This window comes from Athene noctua, chromosome Z (genome assembly GCF_965140245.1).
Source record: "Athene noctua chromosome Z, bAthNoc1.hap1.1, whole genome shotgun sequence".
NCBI classification, from domain to species: domain Eukaryota; kingdom Metazoa; phylum Chordata; class Aves; order Strigiformes; family Strigidae; genus Athene; species Athene noctua.
Window position 1 is genome coordinate 74,496,131 of NC_134077.1, and position 24,658 is coordinate 74,520,788.

General features: G+C 39.0%; 1 protein-coding gene across 2 annotated transcripts in view; it reads right to left on the reverse strand.

The window, feature by feature from the left end:
• Nucleotides 1–469: 469 nt before the first annotated feature.
• Nucleotides 470–24,658, reverse strand: part of ACO1 (aconitase 1) — a 38,222-nt gene continuing 14,033 nt past the window's right edge. Inside the window, exons 4-22 of one of the 2 annotated variants that reach the window (XM_074932926.1) lie at nucleotides 22,241–22,378; nucleotides 20,129–20,198; nucleotides 19,838–20,021; nucleotides 17,071–17,210; nucleotides 15,890–16,061; nucleotides 15,328–15,428; nucleotides 14,189–14,305; nucleotides 12,760–12,919; nucleotides 9,381–9,516; nucleotides 8,781–8,865; nucleotides 8,355–8,511; nucleotides 7,678–7,802; nucleotides 6,778–6,882; nucleotides 6,000–6,142; nucleotides 4,477–4,624; nucleotides 3,927–4,049; nucleotides 2,732–2,917; nucleotides 1,336–1,493; nucleotides 470–590 (exon numbers count right to left, since the gene is read on the reverse strand). In XM_074932926.1, the coding sequence (XP_074789027.1) occupies nucleotides 1,380–1,493; nucleotides 2,732–2,917; nucleotides 3,927–4,049; nucleotides 4,477–4,624; nucleotides 6,000–6,142; nucleotides 6,778–6,882; nucleotides 7,678–7,802; nucleotides 8,355–8,511; nucleotides 8,781–8,865; nucleotides 9,381–9,516; nucleotides 12,760–12,919; nucleotides 14,189–14,305; nucleotides 15,328–15,428; nucleotides 15,890–16,061; nucleotides 17,071–17,210; nucleotides 19,838–20,021; nucleotides 20,129–20,198; nucleotides 22,241–22,378 (2,404 nt within the window). In that variant the 3' untranslated portion in view covers nucleotides 470–590; nucleotides 1,336–1,379. Of the gene's footprint in view, nucleotides 591–784; nucleotides 1,494–2,731; nucleotides 2,918–3,926; nucleotides 4,050–4,476; nucleotides 4,625–5,999; nucleotides 6,143–6,777; nucleotides 6,883–7,677; nucleotides 7,803–8,354; nucleotides 8,512–8,780; nucleotides 8,866–9,380; nucleotides 9,517–12,759; nucleotides 12,920–14,188; nucleotides 14,306–15,327; nucleotides 15,429–15,889; nucleotides 16,062–17,070; nucleotides 17,211–19,837; nucleotides 20,022–20,128; nucleotides 20,199–22,240; nucleotides 22,379–24,658 lie in introns of those variants that run through there. The other variant, XM_074932925.1, reaches the window with a different exon arrangement.

Here is a 24,658-nt window from a genome sequence, read left to right on the forward strand (position 1 = left end):
AAACAGCAGAGATGTCCCTGAAGCTTCTCTTCACTGGACTAAAGCAGTGCCAGTTCTCTCAGCTTGTCCTCATGTGAGAGCTACTCCAGACCTTGCAACATCTTGGGCCTCTGCTGGGTTCACTAGAGGAGCTCTGTTTGTTTTAATCAAGCAAGAATAGCCTGCTGCAGGCACAGTGCAATCTCCATCTGCTCCTTGAGCCTTTTGACTTCTTTCAGAACTATTTCCATTGGGCTTTTTTTGCAGATACAGCTGGAACAAATGGGACTAAAACTACATTAGGAGATTACTTTGAAAGAATTTTTTCACTATGTTAATTGTTGTAGCAGTTGCTCTAAATACAGTTAAAGTTACAGTAAGAGTAAGAATTAGTACTATAACCTTGTTTATCTCTGAGTAAGAGGATATTTGTTATCATTGCAAATAGATTCATGTGGTATTGTGGATTGGGCAGTCATTGACTTGAGTGAACGTGTTAGTGTAATCATTGGTTGCCAACTGCCATTAAAATTGCTCACAAGGATCTTGAAATTGTGGCAGATTTTCTTCTTGAGGACATAAAACAGAGAGGAGTACATCACAGCAGTATTCTGTTGGGTTACAGAAGACCATCAGTGTTTGTATTCATCCTGTCTCATGTTGATTATTTAAAGAAACAAGAATTAAAATATGAGAAATCAAGACTTGTATGACTCTACTCCTACAGGAACAGTGAGAAGAGTTTGAAGTCAAAGCCTTGTTCTGCATCTCAGTACTGAGGATAACATGACAAAACTCACCAAAATTCTTGAAAATAAGTTTAATTGTATCCATTAGAAATATTATCCCCAATAGGTCCACCTTTCCACAAAGGTGGATTTTAAACAAAAAAGTTCACATTTTTTAGAATTAATAAACAGCTAAATAATGAATTTCAGTATTAGATTTAGATTCTGGTCAACTGAATAAGAAAGCAAATCAATATCAGGTAATCAGGAGGAATAAAAATTGGGTTTTCTACTGTCAGTTAATTTTTGGACTACTGATATGAGCATAGAACTTAACTTCAGAGTCATACTAAATGGAACAAATATATGAAATCAGCACATGATCTTCAAGAGTTCCATAGAATCCAGCAGTGTTTTAATGACTTTTGCACTGTATTCTAGCGTAAGTCAAGCCAATCACCATACAAAAATAATAAATGCTGTTTACTTTAATTGGGCAAGCGTGTCCTGTTTCCTGATACACAGAATATTTCAGTATTGTAACCAAGCCTTCTAATGCAATCCATGAAAAAAAACATTCACTTTATGGTTCACTCTTTCAACTTTGATTACCATCTCATAAGCTCACCAGAAGCAGGCTTGTACTTGGACGTTTTTGCTTACTGTTTTTGCTTAGGATGCCATTTTACGGATCATGTAGTTCAGAATGCCGCCATTGTGGAAGTAAGTGAGCTCCACGTCAGTGTCAAATCTCATGATGGCATGAAAAGTTTTCCCAGTATCCAGCTATTGGGGTCAAAGAAAGTTATTCAAGCAGCAGAACCTTCCACATGTTACACGACATCATAGTAAAAGAAGGACTATTACAACAGTTTTGCCATCTTAAGAAATTGTGATAGAAAGCCAAAGTGAACAGGCACTGGACATCACTACTTATTTCCACACTAGACTACAGCCAGCTGCTTAATAAAAAAGTGCTTTAAACCCATAATAAACACAGTATGGAGTTCCTGTGCATTGCATTTGCTGCCTCATTTAGATTTATTGTTGATATAATCCTAGAGGCATGAGAGCTGACCATCCTTTTAAGCGGTTATACTAATTCTTGATGTTCTATGGATTCATTCACCTGGCTTAGGTACAACAGCAATACTAATTTCATTATCTTTCTGAGGCCTACTGTTTGGGAATCAGAAAAGCACAAAGAAAAGTGCATGAAGTCAATAAAACCACTGTATTTTACTGAAGAGTCCCCTTGTCAGGTACTTTCAGATGAATGCACAATGTTCATCTGTGACTGATAAGCTGACTAACTCTTTAGCATCTATACTTTCTCCATTTCAGGGCAGCTAGAGACAAATGTAAACAACTGTTGTTAGCAACTAATCCAGGGAAACTACCTGTATTAAATGAACATGCAGTAAGTAGATTGTTTTGCCACCTGCAGTAAAAAAGCAGACTTTGATGCTATTAAGTTGTCAGTTTATAGATATTCCAATCAAGAATAAAGCAAATTTATATTGTACATACCAATATTTTTCAGAAAAAGGCATAGGTTTCAAGGCAAAGCTAGACAAAAAGCAATCTTTCAAATACAGGGCCTGAAGTTCAACTAGATTTTATGCTGGGTATGCTTTGACTTCACTTTGGATGCTGCAGTGTACAATATTGTCAGCTGATGTGTCAAAGAATTATTTTAACTTTAAATTCATTTAAATAAATTAGTTTAATTTAATACAGTTCACTTTCTATTGTGATTCAAACTTTAACTGAGACAGAAAAATGTAGAGTGGACTTTGAAAGGCTGGTCCAAAATACAGGACTGCTTTGGGCATGCTGCTTTTATATACCATCATAGCAAATCCCTATCAGAATTACTTTTCCCATCCCCTTCACCACCTCAAGTCTGCCTTCCTGAAGTGAAAGAAGCTTACTGCCATGTGAAAGGACATTGTTTGAAAAGACAGTTAATTTTGAATGAAATTACAGTGATTCAGAAAATTCAGCCCTTAGGTGTCTCATACCTTAATCTGAACATTCATCTGCGGTTTTAGTTTTTCAGGAATGATAATTGTGTAACGCTCCCGTCCAGTGAGTCCTAAAGTCCCTGCATCCTCTCCAGGTAAATACTGTAGTGGAATCACTCCCATCCCTACTAGGTTGCTTCGATGAATTCTCTCATAGCTTTCAGCAAGCACAGCCTTGACTCCCTAGGAAATACACAAGGTATAGTTATCTTCATGGTTCAGGATAGTACTTCTATGCTCATAGAAAGGAAATTGGTACATTTGTGGTCCCCTCCATTTCATCTACCATCTGGTAGAGTCAGCAAGTCTGACAGCAGACTGTCTAGGATAACTTAATTAGACATCAAGTTTCAAACACTTTTAAAAAGTCTGATTGTCAAAAAATTACATTCTCTTTCTCAGGAATCCTGCATACTCCTTTATGTGTCTTAGATAGAGCAGCACCAGTCATTTCTAACTCTTGCTAATTTAGTATTGCTCTCCTACACTACAAGCTCCAGGATGCACTTTAATTAATTTCTAACTTTTTACATGTTGATACAGTTAAGGCAAAAAAATCACCACCGGAAAAAAAAACCAACAAAATCTTGGACAAACGTGGTCTTAGACACCAACTCTTCTAAAACTTTGTTTATGATACACACGCTATTGCCTTCTCAAATTCCACACCGAGAAAGCTTGAAACAAAGTTTGGGGTGGTAAATAGTGTAGGGCAAGATAGACAAAGAATGAAATAGATATTTCACTGTACATGTATTTCTATTAGGTTCCTATAATAATACTGCTAAGCATGCCTGCAATCTGCATGGTGAAGTCTGCTAAATTTCATTTTCACTGATACTACTCTTCTCTTACACTTCCCATCCTCCCTGCTAAGTGAACTGAAGGAGGCAGCTGGAAGCAGACCCAAGGTTTACTGGGTTATGGGAATAAGAAGTAAAGAAACTGGCCTTTCTGATGTAGCCTCATGGATTTCTAGCTCAAGATCAGTCAAGGCTTCCAGTCTGAAGAAGATCTATCAATATTTAAGTAGCTTTTGCAACTCTGACCTTCAAGGCAACTGAGATTTCAAAACAGCACTTCCTACCAAAAGTAAGAATAAGCTACCCAGGATGTTGGTCATAAGCTAGTCTCTGCCTGTTGAATGCACTTTTACGTACTGTCCTTCTCCTAGTTTACTGTAGTCACTCACCAAAAGAAATGGTCCTTTAGCTGCCCAGTCTCTGGAACTTCCTGCACCATATTCCTTCCCAGCCAGCACAATCAGAGGATGGCCAGCCTGCTTGTATCTTTCTGCAGCATCAAACACGTCCAGCTGGAATAAAACCACCAAACTTTTTATACACTTTTTCAGGGTAGAAACACAGTTTCAGAGAAACAAGGAAAAAAGTGTCCCCACATAAATAACAAACCTACACTTCCCATCAAGCAGCACTTTAAGGATATTAACCATACAGTGCTTCGTGGCTTCTAGCCTGATCTCCCCCTCCCAACAAAAACCTGGTGCAGGTTTGTTCCACTACTGCTTTTACAGTGGTTATATACACTCCACTGACGGGCCTGACAGCACCACATTACATAGGTATGTGTAACCTGCTTCCCCTGAGCAATACAGCTCCTGTCCTCTCATTAGCTTTACTTAAAATGCACTTAAGTAAATAACCTAAGCTGTAAGAAGTAAAGCCAGTACTAATCCACTCTACTCTCAGTGAGCCTCAGTTCAGAGCAGCATGTGTACTTACAGTTTCCCCAGAAGGGAAATGAATAGTCTGAGGTCCTTGTTTATCAATAAATTTGTTCACCAAGCGAATGTTTGCAAAAGTTCCTCTGGCCATGACAGCATCATTCCCTCTGCGGGAGCCGTAAGAATTGAATTCTCGAGGAGTCAAGCTATTAAGAGAAAAGAAAGAAAAAAAGGAAACTTGTTTTTAGACTGAAGCACTCTGTGCTTGAAAAAAAGAAAGTAACATACTGGTGTTTCTGAGGCACGTATGTACATAGTTCTCATCACAGTAGTAGCATCCAGTTAACTGATACTTCTACTTTTTTTTCTTGAAGGAAAAAAAAAAATTAAAAAATAGAAGTCTGCCTAAGCTTGGTCACAGAAAGCAGCTTTCACAGTATTCTTATCCCCTGCCCTAGAAAAAAGTATCTGATAGTGATGCAAAGATATAGTTTATGTTAGGTCAGATGACACAATACAATTCTTTTCTTAATATTTGGCTACTGAAAATCCTTCTTGTTATATTACCATAGCATCTAGAACAAAGGCTACAGACTCCAATGTGCTAAACATCTAAAAGGCAGAGAGAGCCCCTGCTGCAAGTCAGAACTAAAGAAGAAAAAGCTCACTTGCAAATAAAGATATGGGAATGAGGGGACACTCCATCCTAACCAGTAAACAAAAACTATGCTGCAATGTGACAGAAAATTGGACTGTTTGCATTGGGCTACATCCAAACAGCAGCTATGGCATACAACACCCATTTTGTAATGTGTGTAGGACTATTTAGATTCAAAAGTAACTGACAGCAGAGGGCCAAAGTGTCCAGAGCAGTTAGTTTTCAGTAGATCACGCTGTTTTAATCAATTTCCTCTCCAGAATTATTAGATCTAGTGAATTTATGGGTTTTTATGCCAGTGCTGTTCCTCAAAATACATTAGAAAGTTGTAAGAAGTGCTAAACCAGAGAATACTTCTTGTCTTAAGTTGAACACACAGCACTAAACTGACAGGCTGGCCATAGAAAAAGACCAACATTTTACAGCAGTTTGGACTCCACTCACAACAGCTTTGCCAGTTTTTGCAACTGCACCGAAACCTAAGCTTCTGGATGTTCTGTAGCTCCCAATAGCCTAGATATTTGAAATGGTTGCACATGCTAGAAGAAGTGAGTATAAAACCATTTTTTGCCATTAAGGACCATGATCATTTGCTTCAATAGGGAGACAAATCCCAAATCCCTTATTTATTAATAGACCTACTGCAAAAACTGTCCTGAAAATTATCTTCTTCCTCCCTCTCCATACAAAGATTTTCAATGAAATAGATGTACACACTCTCTGCAAGTTCTTACACTTGGTGAGAGCTGCTGAAACAGCAAAGAAAGAAATACTTTTCCTTCTTTTATATATTTTCCAGGCATCTGTCAAGGTATACAAGCATATGTGAACAGAGAGCAGATATGCGTAACTCTAACGTGGTAAAATAGTTCTGTTTTTTTTCTTTTTCCCAATTTGTAACGAAAACAAGGAGTAGTGCTTACCCTCTGCTGGTCAAATAACGGGCTGCAGGACTATTTCTCGCTATGTTTCCAGCTGGAGATATGTGGTCAGTTGTCACAGAATCCCCAAAACTCAACAGGACATAAGCATCTTCTATTGTTTTCGGGGTCTGAAGAGCCAAAGTCTAAACCATCATAAATACAAACAAAATAATTAAAATATAACACAGAATTCCTTTACCTTTCTAGAAAAGTGTAAATTGCAAAATAAAGTCTCCCTTTTTATACAAGTTAGAAGAAAGAGAAAAAAACAACCATATCAAAAATGTTTGTGCTCTTGATAAAAATATGATGTCCTGGCATGAAGAACATAGATGAGGCAAAAAAAACAGCTGAGGCTTCCTGTGGTACATGCATGAATGCAGACAAAAATACAGAATTCCTAGACATCTGCATGCATCGAGATCTGCATTTTCTTTTAAATGGCACTGAAACAGCAATCAGAACACTGAACTATTTGGTGCAAAGTGCAGGCAGGCAGAATTGTGGGTTTCATTTCCTGTTCTTCCCCTCACTTACTTTGTGACTATTTAAAAGTATTTCAGCTTAAAAGGGAGACTTTTCAGAAGTCCCGAAGTTACAGAGAACCCTTACAATTTTCAGATTCACTCATGCCTCTGTATTAAAATAAATACAATACTGTAATTCTAACACTTGAGAACCAAGGCCTCAATAGACTATGATGAATGCTCCCAGGCCCCTTGATCAGTTAAGGTCAGTACACACTTTGGCTTGATACAGAGGGAAAGCATGCACATACCAGACCATCAAAGAAAGGTGGAGACTTGATGTAAGTTGACTTGGGATTCCAAGTATATAGTTTATCTGAAGGAGCATCTAAGGCATTCCAAGATTCATTTACTGTCTGAAAAACAAACAAAAGTATCCCACTGATTTTTATGTTTTCAGAAGCAATGTAATTACTTCAGAGTCCAAATAAAATTACAAACTTCTCTTCAGCAAAAGCCTTGTGCATTTCTTAAAGCACTTTGAGAAATTATGACAATATACATTAGGTTTGGGTTGTTGTCAGTTTTCTGTTGGTTTTTATTTTTTTGTTTTGGTTTTTAAATTATTCTATTAAAAGGTTAGAAAAACCCTCACTTCATTAAAGAAGAGCTGCTCATCCAGTTTTCCAACAGTAACCTATATTATATACACAGATAACACTTTATAATTCTCAAGTTTATTTATCAGTGATCTTAAGAAGCTTTCCTAACATGTAAACATTAAGAATATTTTGTTTCAACACCTCAAAAATGTTTGAAGGAAGACATTGCCAAGTATAAGTTTTCTTCTGATGTGAATGCTATTAAGTATTGCAAATGAATTTTATGTCAGTTGAAAAAAACCAAACATCTGTGAAGCTGGTATATCTCACTTTCTAATACTGGCCTGGGAGGACTGTTTAAAGCACATCATTTATATGTTACAATGAAAAAATCATTAAGGAGCAATTTTCAGGACACAAGAGTCTGTAAGAACCAATTAATTAACCAGAAGACATTTAGGAGAAAATAAATCTCATTTGAATACTTGTCAGAACAGGATCAACAGCAATAGAAATAAAAGGTTCATTTCATTAGCAAGACCAGCTTATTTAACATCTTCAGAATAGTGCAATACATCAAGCAAACTACTGTGCAGGAGATTAATTCACCTCTATTTTTTGGTAGACCTCCTTGAACATCCCAGGAATAACAAACTGACGCTCAACATCCTGAATCTCATTTCTTGTTGGCCAGATATCTTTCAGGAAAATCTTCCTCCCTGAAGCATTTATTCCTGTAGAAAATGGTATTGTTATGTTTGTTGCATAAACTTTCCATCAAGAAACAAAGGAAAAGTTTATCATGGTGTCCTTCAGCTATGTGCTCCTTCTAACCATGTCAACTGTCCTAAGACACTTTATTTCACATACAGGGGTCTGACAGAAGAGGGCCTCATAAACTTGAGGATGTCTGTACCTATGCCTGCTTTTGTAATTTCCAATGATCTTCCAGAATACTTTATAGAGTAAATTAGGCTGGAAAGGATCTTTGAGGTTGTCTAGCTGAACCACCTGCTCAAAGGAAGTCTATTGTGTCAGGTTGCTTACGAGAGACTGTCACCCAGATATAACCAAAAAGATGCCCCTGTGGAATTAGAATACCAGTTAGGCTTGGCTTCCCCCTTTCTCCATCACACAGACTTTCTTGCTCAGTTTCTTAATGATTGCATGCTTTGTATCCCAGAGGTACTCAGTCATTTGATGTAGCTCAACAACAAATGTTTCTGAAGAGCTTAATTCCAGTCAGTTTATGAGCTGTGAAGAGAAGCATCCTGACACTGTCTTACCCAAAGGCTCTTTCTCAAAGTCGATCCGGATAGTCCCTGCAATTGCATAGGCAATTACCAGTGGTGGGGAGGCCAGGTAGTTAGCACGGGTGTTGGGATGGACACGCCCTTCAAAATTCCTATTGCCAGACAACACACCCACTGCTACGAGGTCTCCCTGTAAGAGACAGTTTGAGACAAAGGTGCTTACAGACTCCACACACCCAGCAGGTCTGCAGAGCTGCACCATGCTGCAACATCAATGACTAGACAGTCACAGAACCTTCTCCTTCCAAACAATCCCAAAGCACTTCCCACAGAAGAGGATGTAGACTGAATTTACTTCACACACAGCTGAGAAGACAGTTAGTGAACAGTACAACACAGCTTAGAACAGCACACAACAGGGAACAGCTTACAGGAAACTTCACAGTAAAAACTACATACCTGTGTAATGGCCTCAACAACAGACTCTGGTAGGGGTCCACTATTGCCAATACATGTCATACAGCCATAACCCACCACATCAAACCTAGACAGAGCACAGAAATCATCAGTGAACAAAAAGCAATTTTGCAACAGGATGTTTAACCCCTTAGCAGTTGACTAGGGTCACTTTCAGAAGGTGCACTGTTTTAACAAATGAAATGCTGCTGAAAACAGCATTTTTGAGAATGCTTTATTTTTATCACTGCAGAGACTGTCCATGCACACAGAATGAAGATCTGGAAAATGTATTATCTAGCAAGATGAAAAACAGTATAGTGTAATTTATACTATTTTAAAACCATTAGTCTTGAAAAATAACGCATTTTCCTGTTTAAGAACATGAGTCTTCAAGAAGCTACAGCAGGCAACAAGCCCTCTCCCTCACTGGCACAAAGTCAGCCAGCACAACAACAATGCATTAACTCATGCAGAATCATGCCGTAGGATATTTGTCATATCTTTTAAGCTGTACATAGAAATAGTTATTCTATTGCATCACTTGTTGTCAATTTTTTCAGTTAAGCAGCCATAAGACAACAGTAAGAAAAGCACTCTTACCCTAGTTGGGAAAGGTAACTCATAACTCCACTCTCCCTCAGATAGTAAGTGACAACCCCGCTTCCTGGCGACAGGCTAGTTTTTATGTATGGCTTCACTGTCAAACCAGCTTCAACAGCTTTCTTAGCAAGCAATCCTGAAAAATGCAAAGGATATTTGCAGATTTTCCTGGAAGTGGGCCAGTTTGGTGGATCAATAGGTTAACAGATGTACCATTAAATAACTGGAAAACAGAAAAGGCTCCATTTCCAGCAATAAAATTGTACAGCGAGCCAACAGCACTAATCCCAGAATAATGCACTAGAGCTCAAGCGCTCTGTTGAACTGCCAACCCAGTCTGCAATTTCTGCTCCACTGGAAAGTTGCTGGAAGTTGCATTAAATAAGATGCACTCACACTGGGGCAGCATGTAGACATTCAAACCTCAGAACACTACTTGTAACACAGGTGTCTCAAAAAATGCAATGACGAATTGTTAACTTCCACTTACGGTGGTACAGTGACCCAGTGCTGAAATAATTGCCAATATATGACTGGCTGCCCCCAGAAGCAGATGGCTATAAGAGCACCAACTCTGGCCCTTTTCACAAACAAGGTACCTCACAATATACAGCTTGTTGCAGGAGTGCTATTTTACCACTCCTGGATTTGTAAAATGCATCGAGATGTTTTAGCGGAGTGTATGTGTTACGGACACACATTTATCTCGACTTTTTTCCTTTTAAAGGAATTGTCCATACATAGAACAATGTTCAGAAAACACCCCCCCTCCAGCCCTTTCCCAGGAAGGACATAAAAGCAGCTATGCAAACTATGCAACTGCACATTCCCATGCCTCATTCTCTCTTTCATACATCAGCTCTGCTTTGATCCAACATGATCTCTAACAGCAAGACATCAAACTGTTTTGTCTTTGCCAGGTGTTCGGCAGCTCTGTTAGACATGACCTTGCAGATCTCTACTTATAAGTGTTGTGTGAAAAGGTGTACACTGATAGATTTGGAGGCCTAAATAGATGTGTGAATTTAAAAAGGCAGTCCTATTCCTGAAATTGCTGAGGGTCCTCAGCTGCCAAAAGAAGCTGTGAAAACTGGAGCTCTTGGATACTTTCAAAAGTGTGACCATGAACAAATGCTCATCCTAGGACCTGAGAGCCTGACAGCCTGTTTGAAAGTGTTGGCTTCTGTTTTCCTGACAATACCAGTTCTGAAAAGAATGCAAAGTCAAATTCTAAAAACTGACATGGAAATGCCAGAATTTAAGTTGCTTTGAGCAACCTTAATCCAACATCATTTTAAAGTCAGATTATGCTGTCAAGGCTACAACAGCATACACTCACTATCCTCACAGACACACAGCCCCTGCACCTCATTTAGTGCACAGGATAGACAGTGGTAATTCAAAACAATTATTCATATTCTGGATTTCTTTTAGCTAGGTTATTTAGTGTGGGAGCACTGTATGTTTTATTTACTTTCATGTCAAACCCTATTCTGAAAGCCAAATTATCGTGTTTGTTGTGGGTATCTCAGAGGTTCTCAAGACTGTAGTGTACAGTTACTGGAGATGGACAGAATTACTTTTTCCCTCCTTGTCGAGGTCATAGCATAAGCATCACTTTATGGAATGGCAGCAAAGGTAAGAGTACCCACTAAATCTTGAGTGCATACACTGAGATCCTTAGGACTACATTCTCCAGGCTGCTGTGCATTAAGGAGTAGTGAATGTATTCAAAGTACCAACTTTACTTGTATCTGCAGAGCATTCTACACTTTAAACCTGTAGAACTATTAAGCCTAGCAGGCTGAAAGATCAGCATCTCCAGTGTCACAGAGGGGGTTAAAAATGCATGCCATTAGCCTGGGAGCCTAACAGTTGAAACTCAGGTATCCTAAGCAGGTGGCACAACTGAGGGATACACCCACCCAGAACTAAGGGAACAGACTGGACCAAAGATAAGTCTGCCTGGAGGAAACCTACTTCTTGATGCTTGGAAGACACAAATACAGCTCTATTTCCAAGATCATGATCAGGATGAACCTGAGGAAAGAAGTATGCTGATGTGGCTGCCCTGTCAAGGACAAGTGAACTGGGAAACTTTGTTCAATTCTGTTCCTTTCAAAGGGGTAAGCAGGTCACTCCTCCACTTCCCTTTCCACCCCACATCCTGGTTTACAATGGACTTTGTTCCTACTACCAGGAATTAAAAGATCTTTTGTGCCTGGGAAGGGAGCTAACTGCAGGTACTGCAGAGTACCCAAAGATACTAGTCCAAGAACAGGGGACAAATATCTCATTGACAAACTAAATACAAAGTGGTTGTTGCCAGAGGCTGTCCACAAGCCAAGATCTTCCTAGCACAGTAATAAAGGAAAAACATGATGTGACTTTGATCAGTAAGTAATCCTCTCTAGTCAAGGGTCCTTGTATTGCCCATTGCACATCCTTTCCAATCTTTGTAGAAAATAAGCCTGCATCCTATAGTCTGACAGATTAGGAAGCCCTAATGCAGTGATGACCTTGCAGTGACAGATGCCTATGTACATGTCTGCAGAGGAGAGAAAGAAATCTGTGAGCATATAGCCAAGCACCTGTGAAAGAGGGCTGAACTGGACTAGTGTAGACTGAATCCTTTCAGCTGCCTTCTTTGTTCATATTTCGCTGCCAGAAGAACATGTTTGGAATGAGACGCTTTCTGCTCAGACTAGCCAGGTTAAAAGTGAACAACCTCCTCATCTGAAATTTAACACAACCAACTCAGACTAACTGTTTTATAGAATATGAATGGTGGTAAACAAGGAAGTGGGTGAAAAAAAAGCCCATTTCCAAACACTTCTTGGATACAGTTAAGTTGTAAATGACAAGGCTCTGAAAGATAGCAGTCCACACACACAGAGGAGAACACACTTTTTCTCCTCTATGCACATCCCATATGCCATCAGACTCTTGCTTTAACAACTTGATACACCTCTAGCTAAGTCTGTGTTTTGTACTCTGCTGCCAGATCATAGCACCTTCAGACTTAAACCCATAGACCGTTCTTCACTGTCCCTCTTCTTGTGGCTCTGACTTTCAATAGTCTCTTCTCAGTTCTATAGAACAGCTTCTGTACATTCGAACAAGTGTCAGAGGTGCTGGTTAATTCAGTTCCAGCTTGCCCTGTAGAGAAGACAGTGCAGGAAAAATACAGTTTCTTCAACCCATGTTTGTAGCTACCATTTCCAGAATTCCTCCTGCTACCCTTAGGGATTAAGGTCAGTTTTAGCACTCCAAATGACAAAAACAGCACTGTGCTTGTAAAATTACATGAATGTTCTGTCTTTAGGACATACAGCCAGAGCCACAGAGAAATTACTGCACATTAAGCCAATAAACTTACCTGCTCCCAACATAACTGAAGGGTTACTGGTATTTGTACAGCTTGTAATGGCAGCAATCACCACTGAACCATGAGCAAGCTCGAAGTCACAGCCCTCAAAATTAAATTTCACTACGCTGTTGTGTCGATCTGGGGCAATTTGGAATCCCTTGAATCCTTGCTGTAAGAGCAGAAGGTAAAAATCAAAAGGATGTGGTTAATATAAATATTTTGGCTGTAAAATATTTTTTTACAGCTGAGCTGAGAATTTAATGAGTGAGAAGTGTCTGTCAGTCACATTCATGCTTGAACTTTCAGGTCTGGTCATGAAGGCTTGTATCTCTGGTCAAAGTGGTGGACAAAGATTATTTTTCTAGGGTCTATCCTGTTCTCTGCTTACTGATAAAAGAGGCAGCCTTTGCAGCAAAATGTATCTGTGTTTTCTTCCTGCATTAATATACCCTTCTTCAGATCACTCAGATGCTTCTTGCTCCTGTATGCTCCAGATTACTGACCACATATAGTCTTGTTACACAATACAGTCCTGAGATTTTATCTGTAACTTAGCTGTAAAAAAATAAGATCTTTAAGTCATGAATATCAAACAGCTCAAACTTATACTGAGAGTTGACTTGAGAGGCAAAAGCCTGACAGCTGAAAGAAAAACCAAAGAGGAAGAAGGCACTGTTAACAGTGAAAAATTATGCTTAGAAATCTGAAAGCATAAGGTCATTTAATGGAGTTTGGAGCACGTAACAAAACAGGAATTACCAGGGATTGCTGTAGTTTAAGTTTCTTAATTTACATCACTAGTGTTGTAGTTCCTTTAACAAGGGCAGTTACCGTATCAGGTAAGGATTCAAACTGATTTTGGAAACTTAAGTGTCTGGGCATATTAATCCAAATGAATGTCTTGCTCTTCTTTCAATGACCATTTTTGACTAGATGATGTAGAGAGAAGTCTTTTTTTCTTGTCTTTGCCACCAACATCAGAGAGTCGTGGAGACACATGTAGTTCTGATCTGCTGAACAGTTTCAGTATTGAATGCAAAATTATGTTGTGGAGCTCAGGGCATAACCTGCCTGGAAAGCTGAAGAACTGGGTAGGTAGCACACAGCTCAGTGCAGTAGCTACTTGGTCCACTCACCCATCATGGCGAGTTCAGAAATCCCTAGTCTATGTCAAAACCATGCTAGGCCTAAGACTGATCTAGAATCAGAAAGAACTACTACTTCAATACAACATGAACACCTTCATGCAGAAGAAGCATCAGTCCAATTTTAAACTTTAAATTTTTTAATGTCATCTACTAAACTGCAAACATCCTCATTTATTTTTCAAGAGGCAAACAACCAACACACCAGTTAACCCCAGAACATAGTTCCTAAATACTAGACAACTTCTAGAAGCTTGTATTAGTCTGTATGCCCAAATGTTCCTAGTCTGTACCTTGGATCCCAGACAAGTCTCAAAGTCCTTCTTCATATCTGACACAGCAACTTTGTCTTGAGGTCTTTTTGGTCCACTACAGCAAGGCACAACAGTATGGAGATCCAACTCAACAACCTATTCAGTAAGAGGAACAGAGAGTGGTTCAGCACCATTTGACAAGTTGTAGCCAGTTAAGCCACAGGTATGCTTACCTTTGCTACTGAACCAAGGCTAAGCCTGCACATCTTTATGTTTGCAGAAATTATCAAAGACATACGAGAAGGGAAAGATCAGAAGAAAAGGAACAGTTCTACTTTCAGACCTTGCCACCTCCCAGGTATGACTCTCAAAAGTACCCCAGTTGTTGAAAACCCAGTGTGTGACTAAAGCATCTAAACAATATTGATGATCTGGAGAATTATGTTCTTTCACATGCTAGTAGCAGAGTCCTCTTCAGAAAACAATGATGTGAAGAAATCCTCGTATTGGCATAAAGTAAAGCAGACTATTCATCTTGGCCTTGGGGAAAACATTCGATCTATTATAAAAATGGAGATTATCATGTTTTCCTATTCCTCACTCACATTTCAACTTTGTTTTTAGAGTGTGATGCATTTTTCTCTATTTACTAAGGTCTTTGAATAATTATGCAAACCTGAACATAAGTTACAAGATAAGTTCTTACCAGGAATATACTTGAGTTTCCTTGACACAGAGTAAGATCCTGATTTTCTTGCATAGAAAACAGCTTGTGTCATCTTTGTTACCACAGAGACTAAGTGTCCTGATTCACATAGCAAAATAAGTTGCTGAACAAAAGGGTAAAACTGGGACAAGGTTCACACAAACAACATCCACACTATCTTCGTAGCTGTGTTTGAGTCTGGAGTGGACTTTTCAAAACTGCATAGATCAAACTGCAGAATCTGCACCAAGAGATCAGTTGAGACCCACTTTATACCTATGCCCAAATTTTGACACCTGGAAAGGCAGCCAACTCATTCCACTGGGCCCTAAGTTAAGACAGCTGTGTGGACCAAGTCAAAGGATAAGGAGTCCCTTGACTATTTCTTAGCTTCTGTGACAAACAGACAATTATCACATTAAAATAGGGCAAGGCACAAAGCAAGGAGACAGAAGGCAAAGTAGTTTCTAACCTGTGTGAAGTCCGGATCCTGAGAGGAGTTCCTGAAATCTCTTAACATTCCCACAGCCTCAAGATACTTTTTTGTGCACATAACTTTCTCTTTATCGCGGCCTAAGGTGAAAGGCAGATACAGCAAAAAGAAAATGCAAATGAAACTGAGGAACTACTATGTGACAATAAAAGAAAAAAATGCCTAACAGACTATTTCACTGTTCACACTGTACATTGACAAGACCTTTTCAGCACAAATATTAGAGACTCTCTAGAAACAAAGCAGACTTAACGGCTTTTGCAGAACTAAAATTTAGGTTCCTGTTTCTGTCACCTGGACAAGCTAGGTTTGGGCAGGGCTAAGGAGGCTGTTAGCTGCAAAACAGTCTAGAACTCAGCTCTTACTAAACATGAACCCTAAGAGCAAGAAACAGCTTGAATAAGCAAGTATGGATAAAAAAAAAAAGCACTGAAGATCAGAAAGCTCCACCTGATTCAACCCCACTGCTGACTACACCATATAGACATGGAGTCCTTGCTCTCAATTACATCTCTAATTCATGATCTCTTCTTACACTCACCAGTTTGTATCAGGTACCCAATGCTAATATCATCCACTGGGAAATAGGCAGCTGTTGCTCCGTACTCTGGACACATATTGGCAATGGTCGCTCGGTCAGCAATTGACAGCTGGGCTACACCAGGACCAAAAAACTCCACGAATTTACCCACGACTCCAACTTGGCGAAGGTGCTGTTATGAAAATACAGTGCCTGTGTCATCGCTAGGTGTCAAATGACCTGAGCATGTATGTTATTAAATCCAGCTTTCAACTTCAGAGAAACCTTTTCCGAAGGTTTCTATAGCCATCTGAAACCAGGAAGCCTTTGTAAACTAAATCACAAAGATGAGGACACGCAGATGTAAAGTTTCAATAATAAGGTACAACACAGAGATGTATTCCTTCCAAACTTGCTCTTCCCCTCATTTAAACTAGAGTCTACCTTAGAACAACTGTATTTTTCTAAGGAGAGGAGAACACTCTGGGGTCTTTAGCCAGCAAACCCAGGAAGATGGGGAAACAGGAAGAACCAACTGCACAAGTACATCAATCAAACTGTAAATGACTGACCACACACAAAATCTGGATGAACTCATAGACAATATCTGTTGGCTTTTCCCATTTGGAGGTTTTCTCTAGAGACAGCATCCCATGATGAACATGTGTACCAGATTTCTGACCTCCAACATCATTAATGCTGGCCCAGTAGTACTCTTAATTCAGTCACAATCCACAGAGTGAATAAACATACTATGAATATATGACATACGAGCCAAACACCTGCAGATCAAAGAAATCAGACTTCAGTGCTTACTGCCTGTTTTTAGGTTTTAGATTGCCTTATTTTAAGTGAGGACTTCAAAACAGAAAGTCACTGTTTCTTTTGAGGCAGCAGAGAAACAGGATCCTTTTACAAGCATTGCTGTTCCAAAACAGGTCTGCACATGAGGATTTGAAACGGCCGTAAGATATCAGCTCTGTTCTATTTTGTATGCTTTCTGGGAAACAGATTTGCCTAGCAGATTTGCCGTTATCCTTGGGCAGCTGACTCCAACCCATACAGTGATAAAACTTAGAAAAAGTCCAAAATGACTACATGGAAGCACACACAGGCTCCTAAGCATGCAGTACAGTGGCTTTATCCTACAGAACATGCATAGCTTTCAGTAGTAATGGCAAAACAGCATACATGTTCATTACCTTGGTAATGGTGAGCACAATGTCAGTGGATGTTACCAGTGGCTGAGGGTTTCCTAGCAGCTTATAGCCAACCACCTCAGGAAGCACCATGCTGATCGGCTGGCCCAACATCACTGCTTCTGCTTCAATACCACCAACACCTGTATGCAACAGGAGTATACAATCCAACTATTCTATTCAGAGAGACAGTAATGTGTCAAAGATAAACCCATTAAGTACAATTGATAGACAATTACTTGATTTAAGGCATGAAAGGAGAGAGAAGGCAGACAGCCAGAGGGCTTAGCCTTCTGCTAAGAGGCACTTCATCTTGGTTCAGTTTCTGCAAGTTGGGCTTTTAAATTTTTTTCTGTTTCATACTTTCACCTCTGTTCCTCATCCATTACATAGATATTAGGTAAATCTAAGTAACTTACTCTGAGGATGTTTGGCTTTTACAATAGCAGATGTAACAGTTTTCTTTAATGACATAAACATGCAATGCATAAGCCAAGAATGACTGACATGATGGCATTGAATACGGTGTGCTGTGAATTAAATGTATGCAGACCATGACTACTGGTCAAACAAAAACTTAGAAGTTATTTTGAAGGAGGAAAAGATTATTAGAGTCAAGACTGTAGGCTGTTCTAAAGAATACCAAGAGAAAAACTACTCATTAAGACAGAAATATCTTCCTTACATCTATTAAGTTTCAACGGGGCTTGGGTGTGCACAGGTGGGAACCTTTGTGTAAGCACACCTTCAGTATTAGACAAGTGCAATTCAAGTGAATACTTCATTTTGCTGATTTAATACGGTAAAGTATCAAGGTGATGTTTACTAGCAATTTGGCATTAGGTGGTAGTTTTATAACTTTTTGCCTGTAGGAAGTCCCTCTCATGTTTATCTTCCACTTTCAAACCTCCTTCTACCTTTTGTTTACTTTAATTAATACTGAACTAGAATAAATTGCCTGTAATAGTTGCTTATGTATGCCAAACCACTCCCACCCTTTTTCCCTCTCAATCTAATAATGATTCTGAAGAAAATTTCCAATTTATTTTATGAAAAATGATATACCTATGTTAATTAAAAAGATAATTCTGTGACAGATCCAAGCATGTGAGTCCTTTCACTAGCTGTTGAATAATTTTTAAACAGTCAAGTTAGTCAACATGACTGATGGGCTACCACAGACAGGTATGAAGCAAGTTCAGCATTACCAGCCACTAGCAAGAAATGCTGGATCCAAGAGTCTGCATTTTGAGCACATAAGGTATGGACTATGTCCAGCCATACTTTACAAATTCTGGAGGAAAATAAGGCTAAGTTTTATAGACACACTTCCAAGCAGCTGTTGTGTTGTGACATTATCTGACAGCTCCATGCATAAGGTGCAATCATATATAAAGAGACATCTCTTATCCCAAAGATGTCATGGTTTTAAATAAAACAAACTTGTTTACATTTGTATTCTAGGCCAGCAGGAATTCTTCCAGCCTTGACAGAAAGTCTAGATCAACCAGTATTACATGCAGTAGAAAAAAACCAATGTCCTACTTCTATCACAGGTGGTACTCATAACTTGACAAGCATCTCTGAACAACTAGCAAATGCTATCTAAAAACACCATGTCTTCTGCATGTAGAATATCTATTTCAATAGGGCTCCTATCACCATATCACAGCAAGATAAGTTTTTGCTACCATGTGTGGGATGATTGCAAATACTTTGAATTACTGACTAAAGTGGTTATGAAATCAAACACTGCAGTTTGCCCTACAAGCAAAAAAATTATTTGTATTTATTTCTGCAACAAGTATTCTGCAGACTACTGGTATTAGAATGTAATTCATAGTGCTGTTTCCTACAATGGCCTCTCCGGCCATATTTAAATCAGCTTCAACTTTCAGCATCTTCAACCTAACAGAGCATTTGCAGTACTTTTTGATAAGGCAACACTTTGAAAGTAGGTAAGTGACTAAGGAATAAATGGATGTTCAGTGATGCTTCAATCCCTTTGCCTTCTCAAATGACTAAGATGCTTCCAGAAGTCTTACCATTTTCCTTGCCTGTTTCCTTGTATTTTAAATGCAGAACAGAAAATACAGAAAAGGAACCCAAACAACACATGCACCAGAAATCATCTGAGACTGTAATCAAAACAGGGAGGTTAGTTACAAAGTCTTCAGTAACTTTAAGAGACCTTATCGGGTTCCTTGAGTTTGGGGTTAGTCTGTGTACTGTGTCTGGCTGTCATGGAGATAACTTTTTTTAACAGCACCTATATAATGCCATGTTTTAGATTTGTGATCAAACCAATGTTGATAACACACCGATGTTTTAGCTATTGCTGAGCAGTACTTAAAACAGTATTAAGGTCTTTTGTTTCTCACTCTGCCTTTCAGCAAGTAAGCCGGGGTGGGTAGAACACTGGGAGGGGACACAGCCAGGACAGCTGAGCCCAACTGAAGAAAGAGATATTCCATGCCATATAACATCATGCTCAGCATTAAACCAGGAAGGCAGGGTGAGGGAGGAATTTTTCCAAAGTAGCCAATGCCTAGGGACTGACCAGGCTTTGGTGTGCTGGTGGGAGGTAGTGACTGATTGTCTTTGCATCACTTGCTTTCATTTTCTTTTTTTCTTCTCCCTTTCACTTATTAAACTGTCTTTGTCTCTAATTCTCTTCCCCTATCTTGCTGGCAGGAGTGAGTGGGGACTAAGAGTCTGAAACACAGCTTAGTTGGCTAACAGACTATTCATGATACGCTACTGCACGTACCCCAGCCAAGCACTCCCAAGCCATCTATCATGGTGGTGTGCGAATCAGTGCCCACCACGCTGTCTGGATAGTAGTAGCCATCCTGATCCATCACCACTCTTGCCAAATACTCCAAGTTCACTTGGTGGATGATCCCAGAGCCTGGTGGTATAATCCTCATGTTTTTAAAAGCCTGAGAGCCCCACTGAAACAGAAAGAATTGGAATAAAAAATTTTTAGTGCACGTGACCACTGAAGAACTTTTGTTCATTTCACTTTTCTCCATGCAAATAGAATTACTTCATTCAGTACCTTTAAGAATTCAAACCTTTCTTTGTTCCTTTCAAATTCCAGGTCTTGATTTTTTTGCAAGCTGTCTGATCTGCAGGTGAAAATAATCAGCTGTCAGAACCAAAAGTATCCACCTGAAACTTATGTCTGGTCAGATACACCAAAAGGTTGAAAGAAAAGAAGAGTTACTAGCTAATGTTAACACTGATCAATTATCTTTTTAATCTCACTGCAGCTGTGAACTTCAGGCAACCACTGAAAAGGAAATCTTAAGAGATAATACCTGATGTCTGGCTCAAATGTGAGTGTATTGTCTATCACAGATGTGGCAGACAAAACTTGGGAAAAGCTACATTACATATTAGAGCAATGTGAAGTTTCCAATACCTAAATCAGAGGAAATCAGCAAAGCAGTAAAGGGAAATGGAACACAACTGTTCTGTAACTTCAGTTAAAAAGAGATTATCACTGATGATATAGCGCTGCCTGAAGCCCCTGTGTTTCAAAGCAGACAGGGCTAACAAATATTTCACTTGAATCAGCTGCCTAACTTAGACCTGGAGAGTTTGAAGGAGCTGAAGCACAGGGCTAGTCAATGTTCTCTCCATATATACATGAGCCTAACAGAAATAAAATAAGTCTGTGACAAAAAGTAATTATTTGCAAAAAATCATCTAAATGAAGTCTCAGATACTACTGATAGCATAAAATGAATATTAAAATAATACAGAAGAAGAATCATAATAGTTGATTCTGTCCTATGGTAAAGATGAAATCGTGTCTTGTTCACAAAGGAATAAGCTGTTTTGCAAAGATCTTAAAAAATTATGTGATGCAAATTAAAAAGAAAAAAGATTGGGTTTCTAGTTTAATAGATAGTGCTAAAACACCCATTACCCCAGAGATCAGTCTTTAGATGGTTATCTGTAATTTTGTGTCTGTTTCTAAACTCCTTAGTGTTAAGAATAGATACAGGATCCCTAGGAAAAAAAAAAAAAGTTAAAAGGAAGATGATTTTTGAGTTACATAGATCAAAATTTTTTGGCCCTTTTTCTCCCCTGATAAGTATGAAATGGCATCAGTGAGAATTTGTATCCTTACTAGGCTACAGTTAGAAAAACAGTAGGAAAAAAGTTTTATTTGAAAACTGTCTGGCAACATTCTTCTATGAAGCAGGCTTCACAATATATTTCTGCTCAGAAGTTAGTTATTTTCATTCTAAAGAAGCCTCTAAATATTGGCACCGCAAAAGTCCTCTTTGTGTTCTTTAATTTCCACTTTCTAGGAATTTTCTTCTTTGCAATACCATAACTTAAGCGGCCCACTTCAAAACTATCTCCTATATAGGACAATAAATACAGAGTATTTTAGCAGGCGAGGTTAATGCAGACCAAAAAGTTTCAGGAGTTTGGAAGATGGAAGGAAGCCACCAAGAACCATGCAATTGCAGGATGTGTTTGGAAGAATAGTTCAATAGGCCCAAGTTTGGATATCATGAAGCGCAGAAGAACCGCTATGCAGAGGTCTCATATTTCACTGTGGGTCTAGTCAGTGCAAGTGAGTGCTCATCTCTCTGTAGCATGCTGAGGATTGAATAGCATTATGTTTCTTTCCTGTACTTATAGGAGCCACATTAATCAGTGTCTTGTGCTCTTCTGGAGGCACTGAACTAGCGAACAGTTCCTCGGAGCTGGGCTAGGGCAGCTCAGGATTGTACAAATATATAAATTTTTATATAAATATATAATATAAATTCTTATATAAATAAAGGAGACATTCTTGCCTGTCCTTTCTAAAAGACCCTACAGGGTCAAAAAAAAAGTGGAAAAAAGCTATTTCTGAGCAACCAATAATAATGAAATATTACTATGTAAAATTACGTCACAACAGGTCTGGACTGAGACTATTTCTATCAACATTTAGTCCAGGCTTGTGCTGCTGAGAGACGTACCACAGAAAAAACAAAATTCCCCCATCTAATCCACAGCAACTGAAACAAGTCAAGCACTTCTTAAGAATCTAGGTTGTTAACAGTCCAAATGCTGAGAATATCACCAATGGGACTACCTTCATTCTCAGTAATCAGCTTCAGCTTACTACCATTAAGAAGTAAGAGTAATTCTGTATCCTTACCGCCTGTTGAAATCAACTTGGATGGAGTGATCTATCACTAGATCAGCAGGACAGATAGGATTGATTTTTTCAGGGTCACCACCAAGTTTCTTCACAGCATCACGCATTGCAGCAAAGTCAACCACAGCAGGTACCCCACTAAAACAGAAGAGAAAAAGGTAAGGTGAAACAATTTGGAAAAAAATCAAACACAGTTGAGATCCTGAGATGCAGAACAGACACCTACTGTTCCATACAAAGCAAACCACAGCCTTATCCTGAGTTTTGGGATCAATACTCTAAGGCAGAGACAGTACACTTGGGAAGACAAAGTCAGAAGAGCAGAAGGGACAGAACCGTATCTATACCCTGAGTACTGTAAAAATGACAAGCTGAAGCCAAAATTCATCAACCAGCAGAAGCAGTTTAACATGCTTGGCTGACAATCTGGAAACTTAGTCCTAGTCAGCATTCCTTTGAGACCCTGACCTGGCTTCTCTTTTGCTCTGTGCCTCTCTCTACTTCAGTCTGTTTAAAAAGGGAAGGGAGAGGGGGGAAATGACAAGGTCCTTTCTTTGATTCTTTGCTATGTTTATTTTGCTGATTTTAAGTCAATGGTCATCTCTTCCAAGTTTTGCAAAGCACAGGAGAATCTTCCCCATAATTAGAGCTGTTTGGTACCTTCCACACTTCAAGTGAAACTGGCAGAGCTGAGCATCTGATTTCTTAAATTACAAAGAACATGACTACAAAACACCTTTGCAGAATAACTGTATTTTCAGAAGTGGATTTAACTGCCCTGGCAGATCACTGGACAAACCCAAAAGGCAGAAATAGGGTGTACCATTCATCTTTACTAACAAATTCTTGCACTTAAACTGACAAAAGACCTTTTATCACAAATGACACTCAAAGACCACATTTTCAATCTACAGGCCAACATTCACATTGCTGCTTTCTCACGTATCCTATTGCAATCCTGCAAGCCCCTGAACTCCAAGTGACTCAGAAAAACGTTGACAGGCCTTTTTCTCTATGTTTGTATGTCTCATTCATCCAAAACAATTTTTAAATCTCTAAATTAAGCCTTCCTTCCCAAGTGAGGTTGGTAAACTATACAGATGGTCAGAATAATGCACGTGAGAGTCCTCAAACCCAAGTTTAGTCATAAGCAAATAAAGAGTAGTAACCATAACTTCTGGCACTCCAACACCCACCTTACCTAATAAATCATACACATTTCCATATTTATTTTAACAATGCTTCTGGTGTTTGTCAGCACAGACACTCAGCTTCTACAGAGGTATGTACTACCATGACATTTTTCAATCAGTTCTGGAAAGTCTCTTGAATACCTGATTTTGCTGGCTGCTGAGACAGAAAGAGCTGCCTGATATGCTCATAAGGATTTGGCATCATTCAGTAACCCACTAAGAACACTACATTTCTGCAAGAGCAGCCCAAAGCAGTGAGAGTTTATGTTTTGAACTCTGCTTATAAGGAACCTATTGTCATTATAAAATATATCAGAAACAGTGAAGAAAAAGCTTTGCAATTTCCACAGAATTTCACCTTGAAGTGTTTACAAAAACAAACAGAAAAAAGGGTCCACATTATCTAACTTTGACATGATTAACTGATGTTCAGCAGTTTGAAGCTATTTGTTGCCCCAGGATATGCATACACCAAAAAAAAGGCAAATGTTATGTTACACTACCTAGGTGGATTTGGGGGAAGGCGGGGTTGGAAGGAACAGTGTGGAAGAGTTATTCTGACAGTTTACAAATGTTAGATAATTGAAAAGGGACAGATACAACATCCATCTACAGTCTCAGAAGAACTCAGGATAACAACAGAATGTATAAATCTAGGAAATTCGATAATTCTAATCCAGGACATGTGAATCAAATTGTTGTATGGCTTCTGGAAAGTTGCCAAAGCTGCCTTTTCCAAAAGATCCCACTCAGGAGCCTGTTTGAAAGCTCATTTTCCATGAATGCAGCTGCTCTACAGACTTAAAGGAAAATTTTTAAAAGTCAGCAGGAGAGTAGGGGGTAAGAAAGAAGTACAGTAACAAAGAAAACAATGTTTGCTTGAAGGTTGGGCTTCCTCTGTGGTCCAGCTTTTCAAAATCCTAACAGTCAGCAGGTAAAAAATAGCTAGGAAAACAGCACTTTTTTCAATTGAGGCTTTGCCAATTTTTCCTAATGCCTTTAGGAGTTGAGTTGTACTGTGTCTCTAGCACCCAGACAACCTTTGGGAAAATGCAAAACAGAAGGTATGACAGCTAAGACACTTTAGTGTTCTGAGAAATGAAATCAACTGACAGCTTAGCAGCATAGGGCTTACCACGGATGAACTAAACTCTCTTACAAAGGCAGAGGACAAAGGTACAAAGGACAGTGGACTTGCAATAACAAGGCCCAGTTTTCAGAGTCC